General features: G+C 42.4%; 2 protein-coding genes across 6 annotated transcripts in view; one reads left to right on the forward strand and one right to left on the reverse strand.

The window, feature by feature from the left end:
* SLC26A1 (solute carrier family 26 member 1) overlaps positions 1-19,954 on the reverse strand; it is a 37,496-nt gene extending 17,542 nt beyond the window's left edge. For 2 of the 4 annotated variants that reach the window (XM_032205795.1, XM_032205793.1), the window contains exons 1-2: positions 19,890-19,954; positions 19,444-19,539 (exon numbers count right to left, since the gene is read on the reverse strand). Coding sequence is in view for 1 of the 4 variants with exons in the window: in XM_032205792.1 (XP_032061683.1) it covers positions 17,366-17,392 (27 nt within the window). In the remaining 3 variants the exon portion in view is untranslated. Of the gene's footprint in view, positions 1-17,365; positions 17,446-19,443; positions 19,540-19,889 lie in introns of those variants that run through there. The other 2 variants (XM_032205792.1, XM_032205794.1) reach the window with 2 other exon arrangements.
* IDUA (alpha-L-iduronidase) overlaps positions 1-23,194 on the forward strand; it is a 50,320-nt gene extending 27,126 nt beyond the window's left edge. Inside the window, exons 3-14 of one of the 2 annotated variants that reach the window (XM_032205797.1) lie at positions 8,502-8,584; positions 9,228-9,335; positions 10,009-10,104; positions 10,685-10,887; positions 11,299-11,478; positions 13,050-13,266; positions 13,855-14,070; positions 14,672-14,793; positions 16,030-16,155; positions 16,767-16,843; positions 17,603-17,703; positions 19,904-23,194. In XM_032205797.1, coding sequence (XP_032061688.1) covers positions 8,502-8,584; positions 9,228-9,335; positions 10,009-10,104; positions 10,685-10,887; positions 11,299-11,478; positions 13,050-13,266; positions 13,855-14,070; positions 14,672-14,793; positions 16,030-16,155; positions 16,767-16,843; positions 17,603-17,703; positions 19,904-20,004 — 1,630 coding nt within the window. In that variant the 3' untranslated portion in view covers positions 20,005-23,194. The remainder of the gene's footprint in view (positions 1-8,501; positions 8,585-9,227; positions 9,336-10,008; positions 10,105-10,684; positions 10,888-11,298; positions 11,479-13,049; positions 13,267-13,854; positions 14,071-14,671; positions 14,794-16,029; positions 16,156-16,766; positions 16,844-17,602; positions 17,704-19,903) is intronic. The other variant, XM_032205798.1, reaches the window with a different exon arrangement.
* The last annotated feature ends 2,201 nt before the right edge of the window (positions 23,195-25,395 follow it).

The following is a 25,395-nucleotide window of genomic DNA, read 5'->3' on the forward strand; positions in this document are numbered from 1 at the left end:
GCAGAAAAGGATTGACATAGAAAGACACAACTGAAAGCACACCTGTCCTGCAAAAAGATCCAGCTGGGCTTAGTCAAACACCACTTTCCATCTGTACTTCAGCTGGACACTAGAAAAGTCCATCAGCTGAGAAGGCTAGCTGAGTATCTTCACACCTTCAGTGTGACATGCATGTTTTTGCTTTTCTTTGGCTGTTTGCTAGCTCTCCCATTACAGGTTCCTCCCTACAAATATCACCAAGTGAAAACAAGTTTTGAGAACCATAGGGTGGCCAGAGCTGAAGACCTGGTAAATGCAGCACGCTGTGTTAGTCCAAAACTTCAGATCCAGCTGCAGCATATGAGTCCAGCCTCTGAGCAGCCTGAGTGCTTGTCAGATTTACAGAGCAGACTGTGTAGAGCATTGTTGAGTTTAGTTCTCACTGCGTATTTGGCAGCAGGGAGTGCAACCATTCTGACACCTTGTTGTGCTACCACACAACAGTAAATAAGCCAGGTCCTGTGCAGTTGGATTCGCGCACTTTTGGACTATGTTTGCACATAAAGCTAACAGGCAGAATAATAGAAGGAGCTCAAACAGAAAATAAAGATGTGAAAATGAGGAATTAACAAGAACAGTACCGTGTAATTAAACCAGTAAGTCAGATATGTGCCATGGAGACTCCCTACAATGAAGATGCGTTATCACACCGAGTGCTTGAGTTAGAGTGCTGGATACGTACAGAGAACAGTCAGCTGCCACTTGGAATGAAAAGTTCAGTGACAGCTTTCCCAGGCAATGCCAAAAGGAGTTACATGCTTGGCTCAAACTAGTTTTAGCACTTGGTCATCATTCCTCTTTTTTTTTTTTTTCTTGTTTTGTGCATTTGCAAAGTCGTCCTTTAACATTCATTATGGATTTAGTCTCCCTACCCAGCTCTCCAAAATTTTGCTTATTTATAGTGGCATCAGCAATGACAGTATAAAACTACAGCAAACATTTCACTTGTAGTCATGTGTTATGCAGGAGCAAATCACTTCCACACATCAAAACCGGTCAGAAGGGAGGGTCTGCTCTCGCAGCCCAGTTTACAAAGTGGCTGAGCCTACCGATCAAAGTCTTTAAATTTGTAGTCAAGCATCAGCCAAAAATCAATTCCTGCTACTGGATTCTGCGTATCATTATTTGATTAATTCCCTTCACAAATGAAAGTATGCTCAGCAAATCTCAACAAGAGATCACAATAAGATCTCACGACATCCCAAATTACCCATGCCTAGGTAATCCGATAGGGTATGTTCACATGTCTGGAGAGGCCAGATACCAAAAAACCTTTCACTGTTGCCTAAATTTCTACACTTCCGTAGCCTGTTTTTCTTTTTATATCTTACATTTGTTTTAAAAGGAGGGAGGTGGGGGGGTACAGACACAACAGACTAACAATATTTTCCTAGCAAGCTAACTCACCTTGGCACAGGAAGCTGCTGATGCTTTGTCTGCCTCTCTCTCTTCCCCCCTAACCAACACGCACATTGCTGAAGGAAGGACTGAGACTGTGCTCACAAAAGCAGGCTGAGTAAGAAATGGGAAATCATAGGCCACAATTAACAGCAGCTTGAGAGCATTCATTGTTTGCTTGCACTTCTGTGCAAGTGAGATTTAGCCAGATCACAGCAATAATTCTGTGAGTTGCTTTGCAAGGTAAACATCGAATGATGCTGATTTCAAAGAGGAAAGAAATTAATTAGGATGCTCTGTAAATGAAATTCAATTTGAATGAATTCAATCAAAAATGAATTTCAATTTTGATGTCATTTAAAAGTAAAAAGACGCAGCTGAATGCACAGCTCCTGGCTGGATTGTAGAAGAGATCGTGATTTCCAGTAATTAGCAAATGTTGTGTTTTGCATGTATGAAGCCAGTTTGTTCCTAAAATACAAAGATTCATACCCGTCCTTCATTTTGTGCATGTATCGTGCTGGTTGGTTGTGTGGATGGATTAACTGTGACAGGCTGTGACATCAGCAAGGGCTGGATGCTGCCTGGCTGTGTAGTTTGGCAGCGCATCCTCCCTCCCCTTACTGCTGGGCTGACTCATTCACTCCACAGGGTGAGTGAATTACTCTCAGCACAGGCCCAGTTCTGCCCTCAGAGAGAGGCACGGCGTGTGCTGAAGTCTCTGGCGTTCTGCCTCTCTGCAGAAGCTGTGCCTTAACCAAAGCAGGCAGATTTTCAGTCCCTGTTTGCAGAAACGATATCGCTGAGAAGCAAACGAAAAGAGGTATTAATGCTAACAAATAAAGCTGGAAGGGGTAAAACATGCCAGTTCTTTAGCTGGTAATATTATTATTATTTAGTAATATTTGGTCTTGCAGCTCTGAAAAATTGCCTAAACGAGGCTTTTTGGTCTGTAAAGCCTGTGAAAAGCACAGGTTGTTTTGCATAGGGACTACTAGGGACAAAAAAACAGCATCTGTGAATCTGCAAAGGGTCATTTTAGGATACACACTTCACAGAAGACGGCCAACTACCATACCTGTGGTGACCATAAAAAGCTAGAGCAAGTGGAGCAAGAGCATGGTAGAAGCAGCTCTGATGTGAATGAGTATCATACTGTCAGCTTCTCACTGGGTTCAGAAGGGGAGTGTTGTTTATTAATAACCCAGGAGCCTGCTGATTTCGTAGTTATTCATTAATGATCTTGTGCTTAAACCTGAGGTATCAATTTAGTAGTTTTTTTGGTTGATGTTGACGAAACCTGGAGCAATAACTGCTGAGAAGGCAGCCTCTGGAAAGGTGAATGCTAATGAAATACCCTGCCCTTCGTATACTCTGGGGTATCATTTCCATACTACTCACAGCCCCGTAGGACCTGCTTCTAAGGTCAGAAGGTTTTAAAGTACACAGCAGAACAAGGATCTCAAGTAGACAGTTGGTGGTTTTGGAGCAAACAAGGTCTTTGTAACAGCCTGAACTTTAAACCGTCTCCATTTCACTCCTCATAGCTGCCAAAAGTCAAGTGAAAAACAAGGAAGCAGGATTATTTTGTGCTCTAAGAAGGACTTGGAGGGGAGCAAGCTGCCCTCCTGGAAAAAGATAAACTCGCTGACATAGTCTGTCCAGAACTCTTGACCTTCATTTTGAAGATGCTGTGCCCTCAGCTTATGTGACTCACTGTCACTTCACAGACTGCTTTCCTGGCTGAAGGAGTAAGACTGTTCCTGCTGGAGAAGCTGGTAGCAGCAAAAGGTTGAACTGACAGAGTTTATCAGTGACTGTCCCTACACCTTTCCAGTGAATATTCCCTAGGATCAGTTCTCCTTTCATCTGCAGAAAGCAAGACTCAAGGTTATAGGGACACTTTGCTTGTCATGCACATTAATTCTGTTCTGAAAATACACGGTCTCTTAAAATGGCATCAGGAACATTGGAAAGGCAGAAAGCAATTCCTTGGCACACTGTATCTAAGGGTACTCCTTATGCTAGCCACCTAAAAAAAAGCAGTTGATTACACTTGAGAGGTGGCAATTAATTACCATGCTGTGTCACCTAGCCAAAGGCCACATCCTGGCACCGTGGCCAAAGTGTATGCCTGCATGAACCAGTGTACCAGGCCACATGATGGTCTGGCACCCAGCTAAGCATCTATCAGATGAATACGGGTATGTAGCATGATCTCAGGTGACACCACACCATGGTGCCTAGTATGCCCAGGCTTCACCCTCAGTTATCTCTAAACAAGATGCAGAAAGCCTCCCATGGATTAGGAGCTTTTCTAGGTGGCTCCCTCATGGCGTGCACCTTTCTTTTCTGAGGTCAAACAGAACCTTGTGGAAAAATTATGTTTACTGTTAAGCTGTCATTTGTGCCACACCTCTGCCAACACCTTGTGCCAGTTTTCTGTCCCTGTTTTTCGTCTGCATTCACCACTTGGCCAGCAGTCTTTCCCCTGAGGAGCTCCCAGTGAGGGTGTAAGCAGCCAGACACCACAGCTGATCTGCTGGGAGAGAGGTTGCATGGAAGCAGCAGGCATACCCGGCCCTGTGGCTGTTCTCAGACACTGGTGAAAAGAAGTTGAGCTACGTTAGCTTCTGACTTGTGTGGTAACTGTGTCCATGAGGAGGGCTAAGGGAGGCTACACGAGCTGAGTGAGGATATCTGGATGAGAAAGGCCCCGCTCTGATGTATTGATACTCCCTGGTCACATCGATTCTAGGCTAGACAAGGCTCTCCTCAGCAGAAGACCTCTGCTGATGGTCACCCCACACGCTACCTTTGAATTCCTAAACAGGGCTGTGGTCTACTGATGGGGGTCAGCCAGTGTTTCCTTTTCCAGGGAATTTTGTTCACTACATCAAAGTTTGATAAAGTTACCTTGACGTGTTATCAGAGATTCAATACTTGACTGAAGATTACCTGGAACAGAAACACTCCCTGCCTATGTTTTTCTTGCTTTCTTCTCTGTAGATAAGATATTTGGTCCAATGTCTGTGTGTGCACTATTTTTTTAGAGTGTGCTACTATATCCCTGGATGGGATCAGCCCAGGTCAGACGAGAGGCAGATGCAACCTGCTGAGCACAGGAGGGGCACCACAGCCACAGGCTAAGGAGCAGAATTCACAGCTGTGCTAGCTGAAGCAGATCTTCATGTGAACTAAGGTGCTGACCCCTTAATAATTCCCCCCCTTCCTCCAGTATGTGGAAAGGCTGCAGAAAGCTGTTAACAGTGGCCGCTGGTAACCTTTGACTCTGCAAAGGATGGCCCACAAAGCAAGCCATCTTTCCGAAAAAGAAAATCGTGAGACTTTGTGGCAGTAAGCAGGCCCCCCTCCTTACTCATCACTGCTCTTCGTGTGCACAGCACAGCTGTGACATGAGACACTCAAGAGAAACACATACCAATGGACCTGGAACCATGACCATGGCAAAGGCTGGAAAGAAGCTTCACCAGCAGGAGCAGGCTCTGGAGTACAGCAGCCTCAGGCCTGGGACTTACAGCAACATTGCTGCCAGGATGTCAGTACAAATGCTTAACTGCAGTTCCTGCTTGTGGCTGAAGAAAAGGAAGGGCTTACCTGGCAAGTCTCCCTGAAAAGCACAGGAGAGGAACTTCTGAAAGCCAGGCACAGACAGGGCAGAGATTGCTGCTCCACATCAGAAGTAGCCAACAGCAAACCGTGAGCAATCCCAGTCTGGCAAGCGTTCAGCTGAAATGATGAGCACACATACTTCTGCCTGTTCATAAATAGAGCAAGGGCTGTCTAGAAACCATGACTTAGGAGCAGAGAGATCAGGAAGGAAGGAAGCAAAACAAGAGGTTGCACATTGGTGAAGGTTTGCAAGTCAAATCAAATGCCTTCTTGCAGTTGTTTCTTACAGCTGTGTTGATCAGTTTTGATCTTGTCATCAGTGTCTTGAAATTATATTTGCTGTCATGTGTGGTAACAGCCTGACACTTGAGCCGGTATTCACCATGCAGAAAGTCCGTATTTAATACCAGCTTACGAGCTCCCTGCTGTGCCTCACAAGTGGCAGTCAGCACTGCCTACAGACACCTCATGACATGCAGCCTTGCAACCCGAATTCTAGTGATCACGTATAGGTCATTAAAAAAACATCCACTTCACATTGGAAAAGTGACATTATAAAGGGTAAGAACAAGGTCTGTGGAAGTGGCAATCATATCAGTCAAGTAGTCATTTTATGTTCTTGAAGTTGGAGATAAATTGGTTATACAAACCCATAAAAAGCCCAGAAAACATTATTTCAGGCAGCTATTCAAACACCTGGTCTGATGACTGGTGCTATGTCAAAGCAGCGCCTCTAATATATTTTTTTCTGACAAAAATTATTTCAGGTATTGAAATAGAAAAAGTTTGTAACTTGCATATCTTTTTAATAGCAGGATACTTACTAATCCATCTGCAAGCAATAAAATATTCTCATAAAGTGGCAGATCAGCCAAAGGAAGTAAGTTCTACACACCTACACACGTAGCACAGCAAATGACGTACTGCCACCTCTGTCATGGCTGGCAATGGCATTCTGTTTTAAATATTTTACTTAGTGGACACAACAGAAAAAATGTAGATTTGCTGGGACCTTGAGTGTACTTGCATAGGACAGAAGGCCTTGTTTACACGTGTATTTTCACGTAGTACTGTGTAGCCCTTAGACTGGAGTCAGAACGACGTTTGTTCCTTTGCTATTATTTGAATGGCTTTATTAAGTTTTTTACAAGACAGTAGAGTTAATCATTCGTGTGCTCACTGACTGTAAGTGTGCAAGTAAGCAAATATTTCAATAGAACACAGGGTATAACTGGAAATAGTTAATGGATCTGAGGGAGCAGAACTACATTTTGCAACAAAATATTTTTCTTTGAACTTTGGAATAGGACTGACAGACTTTTTTTTGTTGTTGTTTTTTAAATGTCTGTCTAAGCCAAAAAAGAAAAAAGGCTTGTTCCAAACAGCCATTCTTTAGTTCAACAGTAACTTCTGAAATGCTCATATGGGTACGACAGTAAATCTGACATTTTCTTCTTTCACATCTGCATTGTTTGACTTTGGCAGGAGCTGCAAGCCTGTCAGTGGCTGCAGGCATGACGATGTCTGTCATGGTGGAAGAACATGCTTTGAAAGAGATAAGCCAGCTTCAGGTCTTTGGTGAGCGTGTGGCCATGCTGGGACTAAAAGTGTGTGCATGGTTATGCCACAGATGGGGTTGGTATTCACTAATATGGCTTGGATTACAGTTGTTCTGCCTGTTCTGTTTTGCTCTCTAAATCACAGTCAGAGATGCTGATGGCATGTTTTCATCTTTACATCGCACAGTTCCCTTCTTTATTGGCTAGGCAATTCTGTCAGCCCTTCTCTGAGAACCTCAAGATTACTCCTACAGTTTCTTAACTGAAACTTTCTCTTGTCGAGAGAGGACAGAGGAAGAACCCTCTGTCAAAGTGGCTCACATCCCTTCTTCCCTGTTAAGGGCATGGAAAGAAACGAGTTTGTGAATCTCTACACAGCATCCAGTAGTGATTAAGAGATCTTCTCTTGAATGTACTGCTCCTGCTTCCTACTCTTTGTGGCCAGCATGCCTTGCTAGCTCTGATCAGGTAAAATCCCTGTGTCTGATTGTCTCTCCCCCTTCTATCATACCCAGGGCATTGTGCCTGCAGTTCATTTGTACAACCCAAGCAGAGGCAGGGTGCCTAGGACAGAGTGGTTAAGGCAGCAGAGGCAGAGCTCAGGCTGCAGTGGACCAGGGAAATTAGGTTTCTCCGGCAAGGATGGAGAAATCAGCTCTGACAGATAATGGCAAGACCCTAAACATCTTGGCTAAGGGTCATACTAGGGCTGCAGTTAGTCTCCAAGGGTGCTTACAAAACCTTTTGCTCAGGGCATTCGGAAGCAGAATTTGGACACCAGCCCAAAGCTGTGGCTTGTGCCAAATGGCAGTAAGTTACCTTAACAGAATACTGTCAACATCAGTTAATTCTGAATTCCTTGTTGGTACTTCATACTGCAAGACCTCTTCTGCCCTGTCAGATTTCAGTTAAATCAGGCTACACGCTCAGAAGTTCGGGCAAACTGTACACAACCTACATGTCACATTATATTTGTTTTCAGTGGGTGCCATGCTAGAAAAATCTTTCAGGAATTTAAAGTGTATCTTCAAATCTATCATAGATCATTGCAAATTGCATTTCTCAGCCCCTGGGTAAAAGAACTCCGGTGTTCCCATGCAGTTGCATGCCCAAATTTCGCACTGATGAATTTTGCAATCCTGCAAGAATTTCTGACACAAAGGAATACATCGTGGGGCTTTTACTAAGTCTTTGAATTCATAGAATCATAGAGTATCTCGAGTTGGGTTATTCAGATATGGAAAATTCAGATATTTAAATGTGGCTGACAGAATACTGACACTTCTAAATACAGATGCAAGTTGGAAATACAAATCATTGCAGCCGGAGATCCCAGAAGTACAGAAGAAATATTAAGTGAATGCCAACAATAAAGTAAAAATTACAAGCAAATTACAATTGTGTGTATAAATTCACCGTTCTGTGAAAGGCATTTTCTCAGCAGTTTTTCAACCCATGAGCACTTTTAAGGAAAGTCTATTGTATATTACAAATAAAAGAGCATTAAGAAAGACTGCATATGAGACAAGATGGAAACCAGCTGGCCTATCAGTCGGAAATAACAGTCTCAGTAAGTTTTGCTTTGGGAGGAGTACAGAGAGCCTAAGACACTGTAAAACACTCAAAACCCAACAAGCAACCTCATTCTATGACTTCTATTGCTGCTGCTGGAATAGGAAAAGAGCATGTGTTGGACAAGAAAAATGGCTTGCTTATGGTGAACAACCTTTAGAGCAAGAACATGTGCGTGCAGTTGCAAGAAACCTAGTAATATGTAAATTTTGAGAGCCAAAATAAGGCACACATCTAGCTTGTCTGCAAACAAATGCTGCAATATTTACATTGGACCATTTTATCACCTGTATTCTTCAGAGTGATGAATGAGAAACTTCACTACAATTTTACTGCCTTGGATAACCTTATGGATCTCCTGTGGGAAAATAAGTTAATTCCAGGTAAGAGCAGCTCCGTCTCCTCACTGCTAGCCACATCTGTTTGACCATATTGTGCAATCATCAGATAGAACCACTCTTAGTGAGCTTTGCCAAAGCTGATTTTGATCCGAATTCATTTTTTTTACTGCTTGCATTTACCTCATGTCCACGTAAATGTAAACAGTGTAAGAAAAGCATTATTAGGGCACTTAAGACAACACAAATTCTTTTACATTGCTTGCAACAACAATCTGAGATGTGTCAACTGGAAAATTAGATTTCTTGAAGAGGAGAGAGTTTTGTACCCATTAGCTTTGTGCCTCAAAGGGGCCAGAGAAGCAGGTCCTCAAAGTATAGCCTGCCCTGTATTTCTGCAGTGTTCGATGTTCACCCTGTGCCTTCAGTTTGTGATTGTAACTATTATTATTGATTACTATTGTCATCAACAAGTAACAAGAGTGAGCAACCTCAAATCTGAAATATTCCCAGTGGGGACATGTAGAAACAGGAAAGAAAGTCCACTAAACAATGCTGCTTGTTATCTGTGTTTCTTCACTAACACGTTTGCTTCAGATAATGCAAAAACCCCTTAGGTAATCAAAAGGGATTATCGTTCACAATAAATAAATAAATAAATAAATCTATTTTTTTGTGTCTATTTTAGGATTTGAATTGATGGGAAATCCGTCAGGATATTTTTTAAATTTTGAAGATAAAGAGCAGGCAGTAAGGTGGAGAAATTTAATTACACTTCTGGCCAGGAGATACATAGGTAAGTTTCAAAAAAACAAACCAAACCAAAACAAAACAAAAACAAACAAGCAAGTCCTATTACTTATTCTGTTGTGATCCTTTCTAACTACCTCAGAAAATTTTATGGGTTGTGTTCAATGTCATGACACTGGATTTCAGCACAAAACAGGAAAAGACCCATGCCAGAATAGCCAATGGGACAATTGCCCCATTTTGCTATTCCATGTCCAACAGCCTGAATGTGCAGTGTGTTCTGGGCAGCACATTTAGCCTTCCTCTGGGGACTGAGTTTTAACTTCTTTATGTTATTGTGGTTGTAAACCACCAGCTGGCATTAGGGCATGATAACCTGAATGCATCCCACATGACAGCTCCAAATATTTCCGACAAAGCAGAAGCCTTAGCCTGAGTCTCACTTAGGCCGGGTGCCCTCCCCACAAAGCTATTATTCACATCACCTCACTGCAGTTCTGTGTTGGTGGTCCTGTCATCTTTTTCAAATATTGCTCCATCCAAAATGAAGTATCGTTTTGAAATCACCAAAATTGCATTTTCCGGATTATTAAAAACAGTTAATTTACACTCGAGTGCAGTATAACAAGGTGGTATAACCTCATGTGTAGCACATGACTAACTGATAGGATTGTCTGTACATGCACTCAACTCACTGATAAATGAGGCCTCTCACACAGATAGATACGGATTGGCGCATGTTGCTAAATGGAATTTTGAAACTTGGAATGAACCAGACCACCATGACTTTGACAATGTGACTATGACAGTGGAAGGTAAGCATATTTTGGAGTACTTACTAGTGTAGTAAGGGAGAAGTGTGTGTGTGTGTTGGGTGGGAAACAGTAAGAAAGGAGAGATGCTGGAAAAGAAATAAGGTAGATAGGAGAGCTAAGGAGTGTGAAAGGTGTATCTAATCTTTTTTGCTCAGGTCATATTACTTACTACAATAATTACTCTGTTCCCTGCTTGAGCATCAGTGCAACACAGAGCTAGCAGAACAGGGAAAACAGAAGAGGAGTTACACTGTTAAGTCCTGTTCATTGGTTATAGAACACTATAAAATAGTTTACTAGAGGTAGCAGGATGGAGGGTGGAGTAAGAGGAAAACCATTCACTGATAGATGCATGATTTGGGAACCTGTCCTCACAAGACCTTTGAAAGAACCTTGTGAATGCAGCAGAGGTTTTCGTGTCTTCTCATGTTGCCAGTGCCTTGGAAAGAGTAGACTCAGCTTGTGAGGTCCTGCCAATAAATGCAATAATAGAAAGAGTTATAATATCTCCCCCCCAGTTTTTGACCAAGATTCTATTTTGAGTTATTATTGTTGATACATGTATCTGCTTGGACTTCAGGGTTCCTCAACTATTATGATGCCTGCTCAGAAGGATTAAGAGCAGCCAGTCCTCTACTAAAATTTGGAGGGCCTGGAGATTCCTTCCACCCCTTTCCCAAGTCACCCATATGCTGGAATCTTCTGTGTCATTGCTACAATGGAACCAACTTCTTCACAGGGGAGACTGGTGTAAGACTGGACTACATCTCTCTTCATAAGAAGGTTGGTCCATGACTTCAATTTAAAGCTATTTTTAATCAGTTTAGTCCAACTTACATTTTATTCTGATTTACGACATTGATTCCTAGGTGAGTGTGCAACCTATATCAGGAATCATAACTAGCTGCCTATTCTAAAGAAACTTTGAAGAATATGGTCAGTTGCAAGACTTCAACTCAAAGGCCCATGCCTAATGCCCACAGGGATTCAGCTCCTCTACATCTTATGTTTTAGGAGGAGCTCATACAATCAGCACATACTGTAGTGGATGAGGTGTAAGATTCTAATACTGTCTAGTCCTCAAGCTCCTCAGGAGCTCTGGTAACATGTTCTCATAATGTATTTAGGACTCTGTGTCGTGTCTCTACTACCATTTGCTCGCTTTTATTAAGCAGACATGAAATATTTTTGCAGGGAGGTGGGCGTTCTCTCTACATCTTGGACCAAGAAGTGGAAACAGTTGAACAGATTCAGAAGTTGTTTCCAAAATTTGCTTCTGTTCCCATATACAATGATGAAGCAGATCCTCTGGTTGGATGGTCCATCCCACAGCCGTGGCGAGCTGATGTGACATATGCAGCTATGGTTGTAAAGGTAACTTTGTTCATTGACAGTCTTGTCACATTTGGGTCTCCTAAAGTGTTAATGCAGTTGCAAAAGTAAACTTACAGTCAATTTTTATTTTTTCTTATTCTGACTACTCAGAATAACAGAAATAAAATAGAGAGCCTAATAAATACAGATGGTGTTTCCCTGAACAGTTTAACAGTAGCTTTACTTACTTTGTATTAATTTTCTTCATCTGCCCTAAAAAAAAACCTGATAACTAGCCATCCATGTGTTGGAGAATGTGTTGGATAGTGTATACAATTTCTCAGTTAAATCCCCCTGATAAGACTATACCCACACATTCTCTCTCCAAGCTGTCACCTCACTTCTGTGGGATTATTTCCCAGCCTCTTCACAAGTTTATCTTGTCAAGGGACATCAGGTATAATTATGAAGTCCATTGAGCTCTAAGCATAAGCCCATTCTTTGTCTTTGGATAATGATTCTCTACACATGGTCATATTAGTTACTGCCAATACTGCTCCTGATCAGAAAAGCAGAAGGCGAAGAGAATGCTCAGCTTTCCTGCCCTTGCAGGAACAGTAGTCTGGTCCCTGAGCAAGCTCAGGTCTTTCCCCTACAAAGCAACAGTTCCCACTGCATGCCTGTTTTGTGAGTCACTACCTTATACAGCATCCAGAGTCCAAACACTCCTGTGCAAAGCAGTAATTCCCAAACGTGGGAGCATGTATGTCACCCAGGAATGGGATGCATGTTGTCAGCTGTACCTGTGGACAAAGGCTTCTAGCTCCTTTAGGCTGCAATTCAGAAGGATTCTTCTCCAGAGCAGCAAGTCACTGGCTGCATTGCAGGGAGTTTGTGAGAGAAACAGCAGTGTTTATAGTGACATGGTGTTATGAGGGGATAAAAAAGACCAATCCAACAAAAAATTAACACTTTGGTAGATAGGAGCTGGAGCCCAGTGTTGTTAAACGTACGTTCTTCAGGGTCACAATTATGAGACCTTCTCTGTTGTCAGCTTTCTGAAGTAGTGTTTGATTCTGATATCTAGGCACAATCCAGTAAACTCTGGCTTTTTGAAGAACAGCTCAGTAACCAGTGCAATACTGAGAGAGAATGTATTCCTTGTTAGCACTAAAAGGATAAAACTCCTCGTTGAGGAATGGAATCCGGGACCAATTTATAGGCAGTCTAATGGGTACAAAGTAACTCCACATATGGAGTATTTACATTTATTTCAGCTAATAAATACAGTTTGCTAATCCAATATTCAAAGCAGAGGAATATCATTTGTAGTTCAGTCACCAAGGAAACATATTAATAATTTTTGCAAACTACCAGTGGTAGTCATTTCAGAGAATTTTTATTGCCTAAACTGTGTGGATACTTCAAATTTTCCAGTGATTAATGTATTATCTAAAAATAGTTTCTTCAAGAGGTGTGAAGAACAGTTTTGTTCTTCATGCTTTCCTAAATGACAGTGACAGCTCTTTCTAATATGCCATAAAGATTAAAAATAAAAAATAAATAAAGGTACTGTGTTTTCTTTGGATTTTTTTCCATGATGAAGTTCCATTTTCTCCATGATTTTTTAGGTAATCATCCAGCATCAAAACCTGCTTATTGCCAAAGCCAACAACACCATCAACTACACACTGCTGAGTAATGACAATGCCTTCCTGAGCTACTACCCGCACTATTTCACACAGCGGACTCTGACAGCACGTTTCCAGATGAACAATACGAAGCCACCTCATGTCCAGATGGTGCGGAAACCAGTGCTGACTGTCATGGGCTTGCTGGCACTGCTAGGTATGGTAATCACCGAGGAGAGAGCACATCAGTAACTTCATCTACCTAGGAGCTTCTCGCATGACAGAGATTAGGTCAGCCACCTCACTCCTGACAAATGCCAGATTTCTCCTACCCAGCTGTGGTTGTTAGAAAAATGAACTCTCGTTTCCTCCGAGAAATTAATAGCTCAGGAGAATCTTCCTGACAGCCTGTCATCTCTTTGATTTAATCTACTGCTTTGTTTACAAATTCTGCATGCCAACCACTCTTTTTAGTTGACTGGTACTTCCTCATGTGCCATCATTTCAGGCTGTAAATGACTTTAATAAATCCCTACAGCTGTAAGACACATGCAGCCTACTAAAGGAAGATCCTAACTCACTGTTACATATGTAGACTTTGTTAGCTGAACTGCTAAGCATAAGACCTGCTGTAGTATGTGCATGCTCTGCAGTAATAAAATCCACCCATAATCCTGACTGATGCTACACCTGATAAAAAAGCTATAGGCACTCAGCCTATATATCCTTATATTTTGACCCTTTTTATATCAGAAGTTGGACAGACTAGCAGTTATGCTTACAGAGTTGTCACATTTTTTCAAAGGAGAAAAGCAGATCTTTGCAGAAGTAAAGAGCAGTGAAGGCAAAAGCACTGAAAATGACACGGTTGGTGTCCTGGCATCTGTGCACACCCCAAGTGAGCTGCAGCCCTCAGACAGTTGGCAAGCTACCCTACTGATTTATTCAAGTGAAGATAACAGGACTTCATCCAATATCAGCACTGTCACAGTGAATGCCACCCACTTCCCCAAACTTAGAGGTAAGCAAACACCACGTAGGCAGTTCACATAATTGATTATGAAGGCAGAACATGTGCTGAAAAACTTCTGATGAGTTTATTTTCCTGGCAAGAGTTTCATTTGCTAACTTTCTCACTCATCTTTTGGGCACTCCCATTTTTTTCTATGGTGCTCTTGTAGGAAAAGCTCTTTCTACTTTGCCCCTGTCTTTAACAACAGCTGCAAATGCTGCCTTTTCAGAAAGCTATTCGTCTTAGCTGGGTAATGCCAGGCAAAAAATTCCCTTACCAAGATCACTCCAAGGTAGCCAACATGACCACACTAGTACACAATTGATGCAGTTGTCCAACAAATGCATGTAGCACCTCTGCAAAATTAAATGGGCTTCAATTCTGGATGTGGAAATAATAACTTAAAATTTGAACTTGGAAACTATAGGTTGGGTTGTAGAGCCTTGTAAGAGTGCTAGCCCTGACCTCATGACTTTCCACTGGAAGCCAGGATCCAGAATGCTGAAATCACTTTTGCGAATGTCAATGTCAACACCTTCTGCTACATTTATCCTTGTTGGTACTTAAATCCAAATGGAGGGTTTACTTTCTTTCATTTGTGTTCCTGAAGAGCCAGTGTATATGATGTATTACCTGGATAACAACCAAACCAATCCCTACCTGAAGTGGAAGGAACTAGGAAGCCCTGACTTTCCCTCCCCAGAGCAGTTCCAGCAAATCAGGGATGCTGAGGTATGACTGTGTATTTGCTTGAAGTGTTGTATGGCCAAAGTGGTTGTTAATTGGTTAATTACAGATAAAGAGACAAGGCATCAGGTCAGGTAGTCAAATGTTTTTCCTTAGTCCACTGTCATGTGTTTCTCCTATGCATTTGGAAATGGACTTGCAGCCATGCAGAGAAGTGTATCTCACAGACAATTGGTAGCTTTGCATTCATGTTAATGCAAGCGACCAAATGTAGATCACTGTCTTCTCTGCTAGTGGCCCCAAATAAGTCCCATGGACCTGCATGCATTACAGGAGGGTCACACTGCCTCAGCAGATAGTTGAAAGGAAAACCCCTCAATAATAACAGAAAACAAACAGCCCCTTGAGGTGGAAACTACCCAGTGCTAGTTCAGGAGACGCTTGGCCTCTCCTCGTTGTGCCTCTCAGGGGCTCCTGGGGAGGCCTGCAGTTTCCCCTTGTCCTCACCAATTGCGATTTCACCCCAGAGGGGACTGAGGAATAAGTTCTTAGGTGTCCCCCCTCATTGAGAAAAGCCATGCCCAGATTACTCACTGTGTATGAGAATATGTGAGTGGCAGGTAATTTTAGCTCGTTCTCTCATAGCATTCGGACCCATGGGTTAAAATAAAGGCGAACACCTTTACCAACTCAGTGCTCACAGACAGTAATTGCCTTCTGACTTTGGTGTACAGTAGTACTGTGTCTTCTCTTCCCAATCACTATAAACCTCTATTGCTTAGGCCTATGGGATCCTATAGGAGCCATCAGGTCTTCCTTTGGCAAGACAGCAAAAAGGCTTTAGATCCTTTTGGCCGTCTTGTGAAACCTCATCTGAGTGGCTGCTGCAGCTAGCAATAACTTTCAGTGCACACTGGAGATCTACAGCAAAGAGGTGGGGCAGTTTGTAAAGACCTGAGAGCCTGAAAGGCATGCCTGAGAGGTTACTTAAACCAGCAGACTGCAGCTAAAGGGCACTGTGGCCTAGTATTTTGTGGGATGGACGTAAGCTGTGTGTCTTGTGAAGGGATGGAATACAGCCAAAATAGAAAAGAGTCTGCTAGGTTGAAGAACTTTGATGGTTATAAACCATGTATCAGCAAATATTTACAACTCTACCAGAATTTTTTTACAGCCCCTAAGTAAACGCACAGTCATTTTACACTGATGTAACAGTTAGATATTGCATTCTGTAATGTAATGATGGAAGATTATTCACAAGTCCTGTCTTTGAATCCACAGGACCCAGTGGCAACAGGCCCCTTCGCTTTTCCTGAAGGTGGCATCCTGACGCTGAAGCAAGACTTCCCCGTTCCCTCAGTCTTTCTCATCCACATCTGTGCAAGACCCAGTTCTGTACCTGATCAAGTATGTGAGTTTTACCAACAGACGTGCCAAATTAGAAACTGCTTCCTTCTTCAAATCTCATTAAGCATTTGGGCCTATTATTTATTAAAAGTACCACAGTACACTTAGTAAATAAACAGTTCTCTCCTTTGATAAGAAGGCTATCCGAGGCATAACTCAAGATAAAGCATTCCACAGCAAGTGATAGGAGCCATCACTGAGATAAAAGCACGTTTACCAATGGTAGGAAAATAATAATGCGGCAATACAGTCTCTGCTTTAAAATTATGTCATGTGCTACCAGGCTTGACAACAGCTCTCCAGTTAATAATTCATAGCTAAAAATGAAGTGAATTCATGCCTGTCCTAGGTTAGGTATTTGTATCTGCATGTTCAGTCCCAAGATAACCATGCTCATAGTGGTGCACAGAGCTTCTGAAGGTCTTCTGCAAGGTCTAGAGGTTGGAGACTTGTAGTCTACAAAGCTGTAGAGCTAGAAATTTTGTTTTTTAATCCAAGTCTCAATGGAAAGAATCAAAGGAAAATCTCAGTAAGGTAGGATGAGGACAGAACATCTAGCCTTACTGATTGGTTTGTACAGCTTTCTGATATGGGCATTTGTCTTTGGACAGGTGACTGGTGTTCGTTTCATCCCTCTCACAAAAGGACAGGTTGTTGTGTTGTGGGACGATGGTTGTGTAAATTCAAAGTAAGTGCCTTTTAAAATACAATGGGTATAACCAACACATGACTCACTAAGTTGCCACCAGTCCTTCAGAGTGAAACAAGTTTACTCATTAATGACTACTTGCTCCTTGAGAGATGCTACAGTACATTTGCATGGCAAAATGAACTGTATAACCCCCATGTATTTACAGGAAGTAATTCTGACAAATTTATTGTCTGAGCAAGAGGATCTGCATGCTGCTCACCAGCATCCAATGACATTTTTGAGGGACTTTCCTTCAGCATAGCAAACAGGAAGATTCATGACAAAAACTGTTTTACTAACAGGTGCTTAGGTAGAATTATCCATAAGTCTATAGGTTGGAAGAGAAAACCTCCAGTTCCTTGCTCCAGCAAGCTATACTGGAATAGAAACTTTCCGTAGCTGAACTATCCAAAGCGGTCCAATATACACCCAGAGTTCCTCATGAAGCACTGATAGAGCTTCTTTTCAAGTCAGACTTCATCTTTGATAACCTCTGGTCTGGGAGTGAAAAATGCTTACCAGTTTATGATGCCACAAGTACCCCATATTGCAAGTCAGGCTGGATTTTCTTCTGTGGCCTGTTGGAGCTGTGATTCCTCCTAAAATACACAATTCATGCCATCCTGCATTTTATAGCAGTGAGTCAACTGAATATTTCCTATTTTTGGCATTTGTTATTATGTCTCTGAGATTAAGATTTGATAATTCACTGCACTATCAGTTGTGTTTACCAGCTCATCTGGTTTTCTTTTCTAGATGTATAAAGACATTTGAAGTGCAGTTCTCACCAGATGGAAAAGCCTACCAGCGGATTAATGCCAAAGACACAATATTCACTCTCTGGGTCTACAGTCCAGGTAAGGCCAAAACACACATACCACATAATTTCTCATGTTAATTACTCCATTGATAAATGTGTGAAACTCCACTTAGTAACTACTGAAAACACATAACTTGCTAGTGACATACATTCCCATCACAAATAAGAGCATGTCCCTTCTTTTAGGACCACATTCTTTGTGAAATCCGTATTCTCAAGGACAAGCATTTATTGAAAAATAGTCATGAGGACATTATTATAAACATTGCTACAAGTAAATTCTTGTCACAGAAACCAAAGTCACCCAGACAAGGGCCTTTGCAAGCTCCCTGGGAGGCAAAGCAGCTCCTTTGTCTCTGCTGTTACTGGTGTAGAGGCATGCAAAAATGAGAACAAAAAAAATTGCTCCACATGATCAGAGCTTGGCATTGTGCTGATCCTGGCATTGTACTTTTGGTAGTTCACTCAAAGCAAGACAATGCTGAGGTTTGGGCTCAGTCCCATGGATATTGGTCATGAGTTAGCCTGAGAGTGTGGCAAATACAGTTTGTACAGTGCTCTTCGTATAGGGTGGTAGGAGCAAGCAGCCTTGGTAACATTTGCTTAGTACCACTTGAGGCTTGAGGTGTTTAACTACCAGCCTTGGCAACACACAAGCAAGTATGAGGTCACATCCACCTTTCTTGCAGGGGTTGACTGTCATACATTTATCATGCTCTGAGCTGCAGCAGCAGAAGCTTGCACATCTGCACTCCTCCTGGTCATCTGTTCCTGTTCTTATACCTGTTTACGGTTTGACAGGCTTAAGCCACTGAAGCCCCCAGTTTGTAAAAACAGAAGAGGTCCTTCTGTAGGACAGTTTGTTTTAGCCGTCTGAACACCTAACCAAGGAGAGAATCCTCTCTTTGCTGTTTCCTAGAGCTTTCTTTTTAGACCTGACTAGCTGCCTAAGTTTTAGAGGTTTCACATTAAGGGGAAGTAAGGTTCATCTTTGTCAGCAGGCAAAGCTACTCCTCATGACTGTGGTCGTATCTCCTCAAGTACAGCCTACATGTAATGCAGACGTACCCAGATGAAGAAGGCTGAAAGAAGGCTGTAATGTTTTCTTTGTTGTTATCTCATTTGTTTGTTTGGTTTTTTTAACCATAAGTGGTCTAATTTTTAATGTGATTCTGCCAAACAAGAAATACTAATAAGCACTGATCAGAGCTGTGTGAAACACTGACAGACCTTACCTCAAAGTGATACTAATAAGTTGCAATTCAGAGAAGCTTCTTCCAGAAACACAAGCGCATCTTAGCCTGAGAAAGGCTTTAGCAGTGGGCACAGAATAAAATTCAGAGCTATTATTGCAACATAAAGGCTGCACAAGTAGCCAGGAACTGTAAATCATGGCCAAGGAAAATCTCTGAGATTAGAATTCATTATCATCTAGTGCTGCCCATCTGGGAAATCTACCAGATTTACTTGCTTGTTTCAAACATCAAAAAGAAGGAGTTCTTGAAAAAGTCCCCCATCTCTGCAACCATTATTGCTACGTACATATTTCTTACTCATTATTCCTAGCCTTCTTTTTTTCCTTTAAAAAAAGAAAACATAAAATACTAAATCACACCTAAAAGTCAAGTAAATAGATTAGGAAAAAAAAAGAAAAACAAAAACAACAACAAACATTTATATCGTTTGTGAAGTTAAAGTGTCTGCTAGTGAAGGCTGTGTTCTTCGAACTGGATCATGGATGAAAATCAGGAGAGCTGCAGAACAGCAACTCACATACCTTTGGAGTAAGTCGTCCTGCCACCGGAGCAGAGCGTTTTCAGTCAGCCTGCATACTTCTTGTTCTGCTTCTTTGTTGATCCTGTCTGCATATAACCTGTCACAAAGGCAGAATAATAGGCAGAATTCAAGTGAGTCGGAAAAAAGGAAATTAGTAGATATGTCCTAGCCTCCTTCCAAAGGAAATGCTGGGAAAGCAATCCACTACTCACAAATCCAAATAAGAAGACGAGGAGGTACATGGTGCAAATGGAAAGGAAAAAAAAGAAGGGGCTAGTGGTTGGCCCTGAGGAATTTATAATCATTTTTAGTTAGGCAGGTACAGACACACTTACGTAGGGTGCAGGACTGAATTCACTGCTTCTCCACGCCATTCCACACACCTACATTTTACAGACACCCTCCAAGCACCAGTGGTGTCAGCCTTTCACAGTGACCATTTCTAACCTTTTCATTTGCAGGAAGCTCAGTCTCCGGCTTTTACAGAGTGCGTGCCATTGACTACTGGGGGAAGGCTGGCCTGTCCTCCGTTCCTGTGGAGTATGTTGAAGCTCTCAAGTGACTCTGAAGAGTGGTGCCTGGTTTGTTGACCGAGTGGTGTATGCTCCCTGCAGATGACAACTCCCCAGAAAAAGTAAACTCCTCCCAAGCTTAGGAGGGAGTATTGAAAGGACCTGATGAAGCAAGTTGGGAATGCAAGTTGGAAGCAACTTCCCCCGTTAACTCTTCAAAGTCAGCATTATCAGACAGTCACAACTGACAACCCAGCTTGAACAATTATAGGATGGGGATTTGGTTTTCTAACTAGGAATTATGGAAATAAATTTTTGTTATTCTCTATTTTTCACTGAGCTAATGCCCAGGACAATCTAAGATTTGTTAAGCCTTAAACTGCTGCAGGAGCTGTATCATCACTGTGCTGTATGAGTGAGGATGGCAGCAAAGGCACGAGGAGGACTTGTCTGAGAGTGAACTGCCTGTTTCAGCTGCCTTGCTGCCTTGATATAACAGACTGATGGAAGGGCACAAAGCAACCAGACAGCCACATCCCAATCATGAAGTGGAGGGTCGCTTTTTCCCCACCAGTTAATCATAGATAGTCCGGTGTATTATTTCAGAGCACTTCCCCTGTCTTCAGGTGTATGAGGTTCTTCACCCTCTCACAGAGGGATTTCCATGCAGCTGTTTTTGCATTTGTGGTGGTTACTTGAATTCCAGAGCTATTCCCATCACACCAGCAGAAGGAGACACAAGAAGCTCTAGTCTCCAAACCAGATTGCCTCTTACACTCTGTGCTTTTGTCCAAGTCACTCAGTCACACTGTGGAGGCCTGTGTGGTTGTACAAGCCTGTCAGCCACTGCCTTTTAATGGTGAAGGCTCTAGCCCTCAAAATCTCTCTTGCTATCACCTAGCCGAGCTTTCTATAGCCCTTCAGGCAACATTTCTCCCCAACATGCTTCTTTTCTGGAGTTTCATGCTTAGACTGTAAGGGAGCTGTGGCTTGGCTTTGGATGGCCAGGAAAGTTAAAATTCTAGTTAGTGCCCTTTGTGTTTTCATATTACACCCCAGCACATGCTTGCATTTAACTACTACCAGCTGGGAAACTAATCAAGAACAGTTTGAGTTTCTATGTTTCTTGAAGCATGTGCACAAGTGTGTCACTGCCTCAGATGAGCTACAGAACACCTCTGGCTGTCCTTGCAAATGCCAAACACTTTATGTAACAGCAAAGTTCCCTGAAGTTGCAGGGATGTTTTTTTATTCATCCTGCTTCACAACTGGCGCAGTTTGAACCGTGCCTTTAAAATGCTTGTAGAAGGAAGGATAATGCCAGTGAAAACAGCTGGAGTGTTTTCCATAAGAGGAGCAACTTTGTCACACAAACAACTCCCCTACTGCTCTCTTTGCTGACATCAGCCACCTAACCAGCATAACAACAAAGCCTGCATATTTGATGAAACATTCAGGTCACAGACAAAAAAATAGGTTTGCACAGTAGGAGAGAGCTAAACTATTTTGAATGGCTTCACACAGCACAGAAAAGAAACATATAGAAAAAGTTGTTGTGTGTCAGATGAAGCTTCACATCTCCTTACTTCCTAGTTACTTGATCATGTGCTTATATTGAAAGTTAGCCGTAAAGATGCACCTGGTTTCAGAAATCAGATGAAATATTTCTTGCCTCATTGAAGTTTTACTAAGGCGTGATTGTCACATACTAATCTGCAAACTCCTTACCTGTAAAGGTTTGTATAGCACAGAAAGAGGACATCAGAGTGTAACTGATAACTTTCCCAGTTTCAAAGAGTTAGTGAGAAATTCCACCTAGATGAAGATAGTAAACATTTCTTTTAAAGTTGTTATAACTACATCTAAGTGATAAATCAGGAAATACAGCCAAATAAATGCAGCAGTTAAGACATACTGTTTTTCCAGTATGAAGAGGAACTACACAGAAAACAACCCTTAGAAATAATCAAGTATTGGTCTGTAAGAGATTTAAGTGCATCTGAAGTCGGGGAGGATACAGAAGCTTGCGAGGACAGTTAACCCTGTTAGGATGTCATATTTGTGTAGTCTTCTGCTTCACAATCTTCCCACACTGGTTAGCAGAATATAGCAGTAGTTTTCAAACCAAGGACCATGCACTACTTGAAGAAATTTTATCTGCAAGGGCGTACCTAAGCATATTCTAGATGCAAATAAAAACTAGTCTCTTAGGATGCAGTCCAGCCACTTTGAAAATCTGTCAATAGCTTCTGCTTCTAGGGTTTCTACGTTAAGCATCAGCCAAAGGGTGGATGCCACAGTGCTTTTTCAAGTATTTTGCTGGCAATGGCAAACGTGCATGGAAAACAGAGCTGACCAAAAATAGTGCACTGACTGTTCAGAAACATGATTTTAATATTCAGCATGATTTATTTACATTTTCTTCTTTGCTGCTTTGATATGAATTTACTACTTTAAGCAATGAGCAAGTCTAAAAATCTGCATCAGAAGAGAGAATTTGGTATTTCTAAGCTGGTGATTGTTTCCAGCCAATAACGTATAGAAGATTTGGGCCTCTCTGGTCTTTTTTGTAATATAAGGTCTACAAAATATCCTACCTAGTACTTGAAACTTGAGTTTTCTATAACCATCCGTCAACTGATTCTGTCTCAGGGAGCTTTCAACATTGTTTGCTTAATCCTTCAACTCTGCCATCTTCTCCTTTACTGGGGCAGCAATCAGCTCCCCCTCACACATTCAGCTTTTAGAAGTGTTGGATGTGCCTAGCAGTAAGTGGAAGTAACACGTGTTTGGTGGTTCTGTACAACCAGAACAAAGGCAAGACTGCAGAGCACTTAGGTATGTCTCTTGCTGACCAACCAATACAAGAAACACAAACTGCAACTGCAAAATTAGATTGTTTGTCTGCTTTTCAACAAACAAAAGCTTTTGAGATTGTTTTGCAACTATTTGTTAAAATGAATACAAAGGGAAAACACTTTTAGAGGGATATTTTGTTGTGTATATATTGGACATGTTACCATGTTTTGTGCTACACAGTAAGACCAGTGTTTAATCTTTGACGTGAATCCTGTAAAAACAGGATGTGATCATTGTGTTCTGGAAACTGCTCAGAACTCTTATGTCGACCACTTAATCATGTGAATTAAAGCCTCGGTTCTCAAGGTGTAAGAGCCTGACGGGTGCAAGTTCCAGCCCTATGTAGAAATGAAGCATGAAGGGAGTGTGGCCATAAAAAGTTTCAAGGCTGAAGTAGGACGTTAAATGCACAGAGTGCCTCAGTTATCACAGCTTGGGACACTTATTTAAGCCCAAAGGAAAACTGGTCTAACACAGCGTGATACCCTAGCATCAGATCTCAGGACTTGCAGTGTCCTTGCTGGGAGGAGGTGCACTGGCATGTGAAGGACAAGATCCTTGCAGTGTCCCTCCTGCTGTTGCACAGTCATAGCCTTTCTGCCAGCACCAAAGGACCTTCTGAGGACAAAACAACAGCTCTTTTCATTCGTAAACAGCCTTTTCTTTTCTCTTGTTAGTAGAAAGTTTGTGCAGAATGGGAAGTATGACTTGGGACCTATATGCATGCTTACAACTTCTAGAATCACCACTATCTTTCTGCATCTGTGGAGGCACAATCTCGTGTGACAGAGGAAGGATTTCACTGCCTAATTTATGGACTGACTATACCTAGCACACTGAGGATGTGCTTGGTCCTGCATCTGGGTTGGGCTTACTGTAACTCCCATCTGCTTCGGTCAAACAGTTGCTATAACTGCAGACAATTAAAATCCCACTCCCCTAGGACTGGTAGTTTTGGTCTGAATGTCTTGGCCAAAGGTCAGGCTCTTTCATCTAGGGGCTGGTGTTGTCTAATCAGCTGTGATACAAGTCCAAAGTTCACAGAACTCAACCCCAATACTTCCTCACGGGATGAGGTGGGCAAGTGGTGAACACTCAATCAATTCACCAACCTTGCACTTAGTTCAGCACAACAGGCTAATACTCTTTCGACACTTGATAGTCTCAATCTGTGTGGTTTTCCTTTTGCATTGTGTGCTGCTCCTCTGCTTCTGTCCTTAGCTTTATGTGGTAGTTCAACATCTTGCTTCCCTTCAAGATAGCTATTCTATACCCAAAGAGTGAGGAACACCTCTATCCCATAGTTTTTGTGCTAGCTGACAAGCTTAGGAGTACTGCCTGGGAAAAGCAAGCTTGAGAGACCTCCCAGCAACCTGAGGATAACATATCTGTCCTTGGGGAAGTCTTTAGTTAGTGTTTTATATGCTTCCAACGGATACAGTGGATAGTCCTTGGTTGCTGCAGATAAGATCTTGCGTGTTGCAGAAGCTGTTCAGTGGTGTGGTGCTCTGAAGCTCTTCATTCAATATAAACATTTTAACTTGTACTTTAAGAAGGCTTCAAGAGCTGGGGCTGCCCAGTTTTGTATTCCCTCTGTCCTCGTGTTGCTGGCAAGCTGCAGGGTTCACCATGGTGTTAGGTGTGTTCCGGTCTGTCAGTTTTATTCATAGGAAATATTCAGAGTAAATTTCATTGTACTACAAGTTGTGGAAACTCTTTGTCAAAAATGCTGACTCAGGTTACCCTTTTTCCACAAGGAGCTCTCTAGATGTTATTCTTTTGGTTCCCTCTACCTATTAAATTCTTAGCCACAAAGCCTGCCAGTGCTACATACTTCAGTTCTGTACCTCTCAGGTACTGGAGACTAGATCAGGAAATTACAGTTTGTGCCATTTAGTAGCTGCTCATTTAAAGCAATGGCCCGGCGCTGCTGAAAGGAACATTTTGTTTTATTGCGTTCTAGAGTCAGGGTCTAATAAGAAGTGCTCAAAGAGTATTCAGGTGTACCACAAGTAACCCTAAGACATTACCAGGCAGCAAGGATCACTTGTCAGTCTCACTGAAGAGGTGATGATAAGAGAATTTCTTCACAATCTGGATGGAAATGTTGTTGGAAGAGGTATGATGTATGTGATGGCCCTGTGGGCACCCACAAGGTCCCTCATTTGGGACCTCCACCCAGGTACCCTGTGCCCAAGGGCCACAAGCCCACTTCAGCTCAGCTGAGCCCAGGCCCAGGCCCCTGGGGAGCCTCATTGCCGATAGCTCTGCCTCTAACCATCCTCCAGTCCTGCTTCTGGCTGGAGCCACATTGTGGGCATGCCTCAGCGCTGCCCCAAGCCCTACCCTGAGCCTCACTGCCCTCACGCACTGGGTGGGCTTCTGAGGTGAACCCCACAGCTGCTGTGTTGCTGTGTGCATGGTGCAGGGCAGGGACACTGCCCGGGCTGCACTGGGGCCACCCTTGGCTTCTGGCTCTCCTTCCAGGGGGCCAGCCCTGCTCCTTCTGCTCCCCACCAGCATGCAACAGAAAGCAGCTACACAGGCAGGTCTTTAAAAAACATTTATTGACAAATGCCACT

Source organism: Aythya fuligula, chromosome Z (assembly GCF_009819795.1).
Source record: "Aythya fuligula isolate bAytFul2 chromosome Z, bAytFul2.pri, whole genome shotgun sequence".
NCBI classification, from domain to species: Eukaryota; Metazoa; Chordata; class Aves; order Anseriformes; family Anatidae; genus Aythya; species Aythya fuligula.